General features: G+C 38.3%; 1 protein-coding gene across 1 annotated transcript; it reads right to left on the reverse strand.

The window, feature by feature from the left end:
• Nucleotides 1–5,083: 5,083 nt before the first annotated feature.
• Nucleotides 5,084–7,455, reverse strand: si:dkey-11f4.14 (SLAM family member 5). Its single transcript, XM_056268478.1, has 5 exons — nt 7,350–7,455; nt 6,810–7,100; nt 5,489–5,722; nt 5,295–5,402; nt 5,084–5,193 (listed from the first exon to the last, which is right to left on the reverse strand). Exons 1-5 carry the CDS (start codon nt 7,408–7,410, stop codon nt 5,084–5,086), a joined length of 804 nt encoding a protein of 267 aa, XP_056124453.1. The 5' UTR covers nt 7,411–7,455.
• Between the last annotated feature and the right edge of the window lie 4,147 nt (nt 7,456–11,602).

An 11,602-nucleotide genomic window follows, 5' to 3' on the forward strand; every position in this document is an offset into this window, starting at 1 on the left:
CTGGGATCATCTACTGCCAGAGTTGTCTTTTCTTGTATTTTGAAGCTGAAGGGTCCAGATCATTTAAGGGCTTAACTGACAGAACGGTTTTTAAAGTCTTGATTTGTTCTGTACTACTCAGTTTTTATATGAGATCTTTTTAAGATGTTAGTTGGATTTGTTCTGGATATGTACTTGCAGTGTGACTTTTTTTTTTATCTTCATTTTGACTTGATTCTAGAAAAATAAAGTATATAGTCTGAGTCTTGCTTCAGTGGTTCTTTAAAGTTTCCAACTCACTGGTCATGTGACTGTACTGGTCCTTTCACAGTAAATGAGAAGCTTAATTCAGTGACTTGCAGTCCAGTTTGAACTATCTCAGTATGTTTACATGATGATAATGTACTAAAAATGTACTTTTTTTTTTTCCGTACATATGCCATTATCAAAACAACCCCCATTCACACGGATCTGTGAACTAAAATCGCTGTATTCTGCTGCCAGGCCAGTAGTTATCTGTCACTTTTAAAGAAATGCTGTTCTTATAGACTGAACATGCATGCACATGACATCAGTTTTCACATGTTTGTAGTTTACACTGAAACTACAACACTATCGTTTTCAAAAACTTGCACTTTAAAACAAGGGGTGTGTTCGTCGTATGTCACTTAATGCATCTGAGTTTTGATGGATGCCAGGTCTTCTAATTGTATAACTGATCTCTGAGGATTTGATTAAAATATCAGTATTAAGTTGTCTTGAGTTTATTGGAAAGGGCAAATATATCAATACTCAAAACCAAGATCAGCAATGCAGTGATTGGATGGCAGCAACTTCATTAAAGAATGCACCGATTTGATACTTAACGTTTCCTTAAAAGCAAAATTCATCAAGTGATCAAAATGACAAGTTGTAATTGACAAATGAAATTTAATGTTACATGATTCACAATTATTTCATGATTTCTAGCATTTGTACAGACTTTACATGTATTTCAATGTAATCAGCATTTCATTTTAAATTTACCTGTGAATCAGATTTGTTACATGACAACATTAAATAAGATTCTTAAAGGGATACTCCACCCGAAAATGAATTCTGTCATCTACTCACCCTCTTGTTGCAAACCTGTGTGAGTTTCTTTCTTCTGCTGAACACAAAGGAAGATATTTTGAAGAACGATTGAAACCAAACGATTGTTTGGCACCATTGACTTCCATAGTAGGAAAAAAAATACTATGGAAGTCAATGGTGCCAAAGTTCCAATCGTTCTTCAAAATATCTTCCTTTGTGTTCAGCAGAAGAAAGAAACTTTGCAACAACTTGAGGGAGAGTAAATGATGACAGAATTTTCATTTTTGGGTGGAGTATCCCTTTAAGGGTCAAGAATTTTTCTAATGGCACACCAGTTTTCACCAAGTTACCTGCATCAAGCCACACAACTGTTCAAATTGATGCATGGCTCAGACTAACTACATCAGTAACGCTCCGATAAAATTATGAATTATTCCCTCGCAAATAAATCAATGAGTAAAACTGGCTGTCAACAGAATGACTACACATTGCAATTTGCAAATACATTTTTAAATTGTCCCAAATGTATTAACCCTCTGGGTTCCTTCATTTCAGAGTCACACTCAGGACCTTCGGGTCCAAATGGGCCGGAAGGGTGGGATTAATATTTATTAAAAAAAATCTTTTTTTTTTTTTACTTGTTTTTTATATTTTTTCTTTTCTTTTGAGATAATTTCAAAAATAAAAATGATTTATAATTAATATTAATGCAATAATTATGACCCATTTTTTCCCCATTGAATATAATAGAAATGTAAAAATATATATATATTTATTTTTTATTTTTTTAAAGCTGTATTTCATTTTAGAGTCAAGCCTAGGCCTCATGAAAGCAATTTTTGAAATGAGATGGATGCCATCTGGTGGACAAACTGAGCATTTAAAAAATTCAAAACCCATATGTAATCTGAATTTATTAGTGTGTATGTGTATAAAAGTGTGTTTGTTAGTGTGTGTGGATGTGTCTGTTTTGCACTCTTGATGTTTTATAGATTCACCCCTTCACTGTTGTGTGCTTTTTTTCTGGATCGTGGCTGATTTGTAGATTGTACGCACAAAAAAACTCTGTATTTTCACATTTTTGCCAATTTCCCATTCATTTCCTATGCGGGTCCATTTGGACCTGAAGGTCCTGAGTGTGACTATTTTTTTTTACAACCACTTAGACTATTCAAATCCTGTCCCCAATTTTTTTGGGTGTTCATATACCAAGTACCAACAAAGTCACCAAATTTCGGACCATTCCGATAAAGCTATGATTTAAAAAAAAATATTATTTAAATGCTTCGGGTCCATTTGGGCCGAAGGACCCCAGAGGGTTAAGCTACTCTTGTAAGAAAGTAGCAGTTGCTGTGACAGACTCACCGTCCCACAGGTGGGACATTTGCCATTATATTTTTAAAACAATATCTTAGTAAAAACCTCAAGTAATATTGACAAACTATATATAATTTGAAAGCTTACAATCTCTAGTTTCCATATTTGGCGACTGTTTTTCCAAATAAATTACAGAGGAGCCGTAATTGATCAATTTGCAACAAGAATATTTTCATACTCCTAAATTATTTTGAAATAGTGATGAACATGAAAATCATGCAAGAAGGGTAGAAACCTCAGTTTGTTTTCATGCCAAGAGTTCAAAAGATAGCATCCATTCAATTATTTTAGATAAAAAAAGTCTGAAAATGTTTTAAATATAAAGAACAAAATAACGAATTCACCATTTGTGATGCGGCGGCGAGCTACAACGCACATGCGTGTTATTTGTATGTGTTTCTTAGAGGTTGAATTCATATCAAAATCTGCCAAGCTTCCCAAACTACTTCTGAATAGGATGTCTACTTCATAAATTGTATGAAAATTGTGGAAATAATGGTTCAGATCACACAAAACACACATGGAAATGGAGGTGCCCTTATATGGGCAGTAATGGAGTCTGGTTGTGCCCTAGTGGAAGCGTTCGGTACTGCGCCCAAACACACTCTCACTGAAAGCTTTTGAGATATCAACCTAAAATTTGAAACACAACTTGTTCAGATTTTTGGCTTTGATTTTTCTGCAGTTTTAGAGTAGCCCAGGTTTTGAAAATATATATTTTATATAATATATGAATAATTATTTTTTTTACATTGTACATTTCCATAAACTCAAACTTCTATAACTTTTTTACTGTTTCACTTTCTTAATTTATTTCACTTCTACAAAAATCTGCCAAATATCTTCTTTAAAACAAGACCATGTCTTGTGTCTATATTCCAAAGCATTCTTGAATTACAACCATTTAGGGGGAGGGGGGGTGACACTTAAGTAGAACCTCTGCTTAAATTTAATCTGATCCTGTTTACATGAAATAAGCTGATCCCGAGCAGGTTTGAGTTCACGGATCTGTTGCGATGACAACTCTGGGATGAGCTTTGAAGAACCTAACAATCCTGGATCATGTCAAATCGTCGACCGTGAAATCCTGATAACTGAGTAATCCATGTACGAAGAATAGGCCCGTATTCAAAAGATTGTGTTTTCAAGCCCCCAAAATGCTGTTGTGTAAGTGAATGACCAAAGCACATTATTATTCAGTTTATGGTAGTAAACGGTGACATGTAAACAGCCCCCTTAGGGAGTGTTTTTTCTTTCTTTTTTTTAATGAAGACACCGGCGTCTTAAAGCTGAAAATGTTGTATTGCTTAATTACATATAAAGCACCACATTGTGAAAGATATGTGTGTCCTGGGGTGTTGAAGTTAGTTCTGTGTCCCTGCCTCCGGCTCTTCATGCCTGTCTTGTTCTGGTCCAGTGAGGGTTTGCCCTTCACGAGCTTTCTTCCTCTTCAATGTCACCGTCTTTTTCTAAAATACAATGTTTCCAGAAATTATCCCGTAAACAATAAAATGATAAAGCAATTTAATGTCAATTTGATAAGCCAGAAAAGGGTCAAATTTAATTCTGTACTAAATTCGTTAAAAATTACGCTATGAATGTGTGTTTAATTTCTATAAAACAAAACTAAGATTAAAAGTTATGAAAAAACACCTATTCGAGTTCAGTGAAGACTTTTTCATTTTGTTTTACTCCAAATTTGTTTTTAAAAAAGTGCTATATATTGTAGAAACAGGGAGCTGTGCTGTTGTGCTCATGTATTAATGTAAGCAAGTCGTCTTTAAAGAAATACAGTACGACTGGCATCCAATCAAACTCTCTAAACATGCTCACCTGAATTACATCCCATCTGTGCATTCGGAGGTTCTATACATTTAACTTTTTCCTCATTTTCTTGCTCCTTGTTTGTCTCTCCATCCTTGCTGTCTGTTCTCTGCTTAGATTCCTGTACTGGAAAAAGGAATAACTAACTGACTCAACTCTGTGATGATAAACTTAAAATCTATTAGTATGTGTTGAACTTTCAAACTAAATCCAATAATTACAATAAATAGATGTTGGCATTCTCTGAAAAAGAAAACTTTGATTGGTTGTTAGCACATTGCTTTGTGGTTGTTATATGTTTCTGCATGCTTGCTGATCCAAGCCAATACATTTTACAGGCCATTTACAAGTTATTTTTCTAGTTTTACTTAAAATGGTCTGCATAACCATCAGAACACGAACATGAGAGGCAGGGGATTATTTTATTCCACACTTTTGTATCTTTTTGTAAAGCTATAAGATGGTCACCAGGCACTGCCATTAAACGGACAAGCGGAAGCAGAACCGTTTCACCTTTTGTGTTCAGAAAAGGGTACGCAGCTTTAGAATAACACCAGAATAAATCAGTCCTAAGTTGACGTTTTGAGTTGAACTGTCCTTATAAAAAAGACAATCAGAGGTTGCCACAAAGTTTTAAATGAGTCTTTTGTGCCGTCTGAACTTGCTAACTTTTTTAGTGAACTGACACCAATTGCTAAGGTAAAATTTTGAGCATAGAAAACCATTATGAATATAATCATACATGTTCATAATCAGAGATGACAAACAAAATTGCCCATAAATGAGCTGTCAACCTGATATGCACTGGTATCAACCCCCAATTCAAAAGTCAATAACTGTGACGGTCAACAAACAATGTTTTAGACTCACTTAGCTCTTGTGTCCCTGATGATCTACTTCTGTTTATCTGACTTCCTTGCAGATATACTATACGATCCTCTAAACACCACAAACACATAAAATCTGCTGTATACATGGGAAATTGAAAGCCATGTCACATTCATATCTTTATGGTTATTATGAGCATCTAGATATCTTACCATGTTTTCGTTTGAAATAAATGACAGGAGCTATGATCACCAGAATAACAGCAGCGATGACGGACAATGCAACAGGTAGAATGATATTCTCATATGATTGTGGTCCATCTAAATACAATAACATAACAATAGTTATAAGCCAGCTTGATCATGAAGTCTGTAATGAGCATGAGTGCAGTGAGCCTGAAGCGGACCTGTGTGGCAGTGTTTCAGAGAGAAGCTGCTGCTCCGCTGGCTCACTTCATTCCTCACAGTACACGTGTAGACGGAGTCCGGCTCCTCCTCTCCGCTGAGCTGGAGCTCCGGCCCCGACTGCTGTGCTGAGCCGGTCCATGCGTAAGAGACCCGAGACCGAGAGGACACTGAACACAACAGAGCTCTCGAAATATTGGTCCGATGACAGGTCACGACCGGCTCCGGCACAGACTCTGAGGAAACAGGAATGCTGGATTTACCAAGTCATGGTCCATACTCTTATAACAGAACTCATGTGTGGAAGCTTGTTCCCGCCACGGAATAAAGAAATGTAACAGATAGTTGCGACTTTTTACTCACAATTCTGAATCTTTTTCCTCATAATTGCCTGATATAAAGTCACAATTGCATGTTATTAAGTCAGAATTGTGAACAACTCGCAATTCTGAGACTTTATAACTTATATCTGATTGGGCCTAACACACAATTGAGACTTTATATCTCCGATTCTGACTTTAGCTATATCTTGCCATTTTGACTTTATATCTCTGATTCTGAGTTTATATCCCACAATTATGACTATATCTCACAATTATGACTTTATATTCAGCAATTCTGACTTTAGATCACACAATTATGACTTTATATCACGCAATTCAGCTTGTTCAGAAAAGTCAGAATTGCCAGGTGTAAACTCGTAATTGCGAGAAAAACAAGTCAGAATTGTGAGATAAAAAGTCAATTACCTTTTTTTAATTATTATTTAATGGTGGAACAAGCTTCTATACATGGCTACAAGACATTGACATGTTTGAAACATATTCTTACAGATAGATTAGCCTGATTTAATATATGAGGATATTTTACATGATGATAGCTTAAAATTCAATGCATTTTGAATGATTAAAAATGCATAAAAAAGAATATTAAAATTAAAAATGCATCATTATTTTGTAGCTTAATTTAACTTAAATTATAGTGATTTTCCATCTGTGTCACATCCATTAACAATTTCCAGGATTTGTTCTATAAAATAAAAATAAATGACATGAAACCATTACTTCCTGGAAAGTCCATAAATACTTTATTCATAGATCACAGAGTGAATCATCCATTTCATTCATCAACAGAATATGCAGCATCTGTCTTGAAAAACCACTATAGTGTGTGTTGTGTTGTGTTTAGTGTGCCGGTGTCCTCTTAGCTTAACCAACCAGATTTTCTCGGTCATCCAGATTCCCCAGCTGTCTCAGCACAGGTATTCAACACATTACATCAGTGTAACCAGCAACACTGCCGTCTTATTTCATTCTCACTTACCAATAACTTGAACTTCATTGTCAGAATTTTGCAGCTTCCCGTTGATCTGTATCACAGACCTGTAATGACCACTGTCATGGCTGGTCATGTGATGAACCTTGAGCTGTCCAGTAGAGACTTCAATCTCTGCTCTTTCCTTGAACTGACCATAATCTAGAAATTCAGTCAGATCATGTTCAGCCACCTTGTTTCCATTGAGTGTCCACAAAATGTCTTCAGGCTTTCCTTGAATATTAGGTTTTAAAGTCAGACTCGTCCCATTCTCGACATAGACGATAGACGTTACAGCATCTGATTAATATTTAGAAAAGGTAAAGGTAAAGATCATGGTGCAAGGTTAAACATCTAAAATATAAGCTTCTAAAAGCTGCGTTTTACATTGAAAATCCCAGTAGCCTATTAGCTTAGAGGTCCTAAACAAATGATGTTTAACACTGATCGCGCTTAAAGAGCTTATGTAACCTACAATTAACAACTTTCAATAATATTTACAGCGTATGAAGCAAATAACCATGACAAGTAATAAAGAACATCACTTACTGAATAATCTTGATAGTATTAAACAGATGGAAAGACCCGATACTTCCCAAAGCGGTCTCATATTGTGTAGTTTTTACTTTCGATCAGCTGTCAGGGAAACCGGTCCGGCCAGGTTAAAGATAATATGCGTTCCGCGAGCGATTCTAGCAGTGCTTTAATCTGCATGTGTTCGAGACTGAAGCTGTAATTAAAATAAGAATGGGTATATGTAAGATCCCTGTGGCAATTTAACCGGTTACTGTATTGTTGTTAAGCTGCCATACCGGAACACCCTCAAAGAAAAAGGTATGTCACTCACCTTTAAATGATGATCTCATCTGTACATTAAGCTCCACCCCTTACACCTGCTAAACTCAGACGACCAACACTTCCTGTATGGAGATATGCAAAATATGCTCACAAAGTGGTGAAAAATGATTAGATATTGTTCTTATGTGAACTGGTCTGGGAGACATTGAAAGGCATCCTATCTGCCGCATTGAAGTGATTCAACATGGGCTAGCCTACTGTAAATTATGGAGGAAAATTGTAAAGTGAGAAGCTTCACTTGAAACGAAGTGATCACATGAGTCTGAGATCACATAAGTTCTGTTGTCAACGTTTCCACGAAACGTGATCGTTTAGTTACTATCAACACTACAATTAATTATAGGCAACTTTACACAAAATCATACTGTTATGCTTATTTGTAATCTCCGGTTATTTTCAGTTAATTGAACATTTTAGTATAAGAATGTATGGTCACACTTTAGATTAGGGTCCAATTCTCACTATTAACTAACTATTAAGTACACATTTTTCCTCAATACACTCTTAATTACTGCTTATTAATAGTTAGTAAGGTAGTTGTCAAGTTTAGGTATTGGGTGGATTATAGGGTCATGCTGAATAAAACATTAATATGTGCTTTATAAGAACTAATAAACAGCCAATATCCTAATATGCATGTTAAATTAAGCAACTAGTTAATAGTGAGAATTGGACCCTAAACTAAAGTGTTACCGGATGTATTATTCATCCATTATGTTCTTCAAAGCAAAAGCTTGATTAGATAATCTTGACCTTTTCCCCGTCTTTTACTCTTTCCTCCTGACAGACAGGTGGTGGTCAGCTATAGGCCTACACTGTGTGTGTGTGTGTGTGTGTGTATATATATATATATATATTCATCACTGTACTCACTCCTACTCAAAGTAGGACACAACTAGTACTCTTCTAATACAAACTAAGGCATGAAACATGCTTCCCAAAACAAAACCAGGAAAACGATGTACCATTAGGAAGATAAAAAAAACAACAACACACATAAACGATTTGAATAAAACAGCAAAATACAATCACGTTTTCCTTTGTATGAATTGATGTTTTAATAATGATGTATTTATATCAACAGCTATTGAGTACAGACACATGCAGTGCCATGTACAGTACTGGGACGATTACTTGCCACTTATAATCTGTTACTGATTCCAAATTACATGACAATTCTAGTCAGTCAACTAAAGATTACATATTTTAGGTAACATATTATGCCTACTTTTTGATTTTGAACTCAAAAAGTCAAACAGATTTGAGTAGGATAATTGTGTAGTAGGATAAACGGGATCTTCCAGTAAAAATGACTTAAATCAGACACTCTGGTGATGTGTGTCGTATTTTTCCAAACATTTAGTCTGTTTAAACCCGCTCTCTTTTCTAACAATCAAAATGTCAGTCAACAGCTGATGGATAAAACCAAGTCCACACCCTACTTTTTAATTTCTATTTTGATCATTCGCTTCACTCAAATGTGCATCACAATATGGAAGAAAAAATCTGCTACTTTTGTTACATTACATTACATGAGCAAACATTCATAAACAGGAAAACAGCAAGAACATTACACAGCCAAAGTTGGATTGCAAATTTATTTACATGGTATGCAAATACAAAGGAAAGTTTCCATAGTGATACTGATAAAAGTCTAGGCCCTATATCAGTCACAATCTCAAATATATTTGCATTATAAGAGAATTTCTTGAATTATGAACAGGCAATTATGATATTACAAAGGCCATCCATCTGTTGTAGCAGATCAGACAAGTTATATTTCTAAGCCAAAATGTCAAACGGTTAAAAATGTACAAATGAATTTGTGTACATTTTGAAGCAGAGTTAAAAAAAATATATATATATTTCACAAACCTAAAAATAATATTTCATTGTAATCCACATATACATGCCGATTTTGTGCAGTTTAATGTGTTTATACAAAAGCCTTTCAAAGTCATAGCCTATTGTAATAGACCTTAGTCAGGGTAGCACCATATTTAACTTTTGACTGTTGGATGTTTAACAACTGTTTACAAAACATCTTTACAAAATACTTTCAGTTGACAAAAAAACGATAATTTTTATATCATTATAATTATAATTTTTTGTTGAAAGTTGTGAGTTTTGAAAATAACATGTGCTCGATACATTCATAGAGTGCATAGCATTGAAAAGACTGTAAGTCTCTCTCTGACTGATTTGATCCTTTTATCTATATGCTATAGAAACAGTCAGTCACCTGAGACATGTAATTAGGACTGCACATGCACATTGGCTTGTCCAGCCTGAAATATTCATTCATAACATTCATAATATTCATAACATTCAAATGCCTCATTCTTTTATGGGACAGTTCATTTAAAATGTTATTGCTGATTTGAAATGTGTTATTTAAAACTGAGACTGGAACGAGGCCAAGGTGGAGCCAGGGTACCGAAGGACTGAGGCGGAGCTGGTGGGAGGGAGGACTGAGGTGGAGCCAGGGTACCGAAGGACTGAGGCGGAGCCGGTGGGAGTGAGGACTGAGGTGGAGCCGGTGGGAGAGAGGACTGAGGCGGAGCTGGTGGGAGGGAGGACTGAGGTGGAGCCGGTGGGAGAGAGGACTGAGGTGGAGCCGGTGGGAGAGAGGACTGAGGTGGAGCCGGTGGGAGAGAGGACTGAGGCGGAGCCGGTGGGAGAGAGGACTGAGGCGGAGCCGGTGGGAGTGAGGATTGAGGCGGAGCCGGTGGGAGTGAGGACTGAGGTGGAGCCGGTGGGAGTGAGGACTGAGGTGGAGCCGGTGGGAGTGAGGACTGAGGAGGAGCTGGTGGGAGGGAGGACTGAGGTGGAGCCTGAGGGAGTGAGGATTGAGGCGGAGCCGGTGGGAGTGAGGACTGAGGTGGAGCCGGTGGGAGTGAGGACTGAGGTGGAGCCGGTGGGAGTGAGGACTGAGGAGGAGCTGGTGGGAGGGAGGACTGAGGTGGAGCCTGAGGGAGTGAGGACTGAGGTGGAGCCGGTGGGAGAGAGGACTGAGGTGGAGCCGGTGGGAGTGAGGACTGAGGTGGAGCCGGTGGGAGGGAGGACTGAGGTGGAGCCGGTGGGAGTGAGGACTGAGGTGGAGCCGGTGGGAGGGAGGACTGAGGTGGAGCCGGTGGGAGTGAGGACTGAGGTGGAGCCGGTGGGAGGGAGGACTGAGGTGGAGCCGGTGGGAGTGAGGACTGAGGTGGAGCCGGTGGGAGAGAGGACTGAGGTGGAGCCGGTGGGAGTGAGGACTGAGGTGGAGCCGGTGAGCTGAAGGGGTGGAGGAACGAGGCACAGCTGAGGTAGAAGTAGAGCAATGACTGAACAAGGTAGACCCGGAGGTACAAGGGAGTCCGGTGGAGTCGAAAGGATGACAATCCCAGGTGGAGCCGATGGGCAGAGGTGGAGTAATGGGCTCTATTCTTTATGGAGTAATGGGCCCAAGGAAGATCCAGGTGATCATCACACGAAGGCATGCTGCAGACTAGGAGGCTCAAAGCGTAGCAGTCTTTTTGCGCAAAATCAGCAGAGGAGGAGGAGCTGAGGAGCTGAACGGGACCAGCAGATCTGACACAGAGGAACTGCACAGCTTATTTGGAGGAGGAGGGAATGGAAGGCTGGGTGGAACCAGTGACAATGAAGGAAACTTTGGGCTGGGCGGAACCAGCGACGACAAAGATTTGGAGCTGTGCAGAACCAGTGGCAACAAAGAAAACTTGGAGCTGGGCGGTACCAGAGGAGCAGGAACAGCCTCATCAACCAGCTCTACTAGTACTTCCACTGACATGAATGTATAAACCAGCTGACACACCTGGTCAGACTGAATGACACGCTTTGTTTCCGGGACAGAAAACAGGCTCCATTGCTGGGATAAGATCCTCCTCCCACTCACCAATAGTATTGGCCACATTGATGAAGTACCCAGTCCACATACTCGAGAA

This window comes from Rhinichthys klamathensis, unplaced genomic scaffold, assembly GCF_029890125.1.
Source record: "Rhinichthys klamathensis goyatoka isolate OS25496 unplaced genomic scaffold, OSU_Roscu_1.1 h1tg000272l_1, whole genome shotgun sequence".
Classification (NCBI taxonomy): Eukaryota; Metazoa; Chordata; class Actinopteri; order Cypriniformes; family Leuciscidae; genus Rhinichthys; species Rhinichthys klamathensis.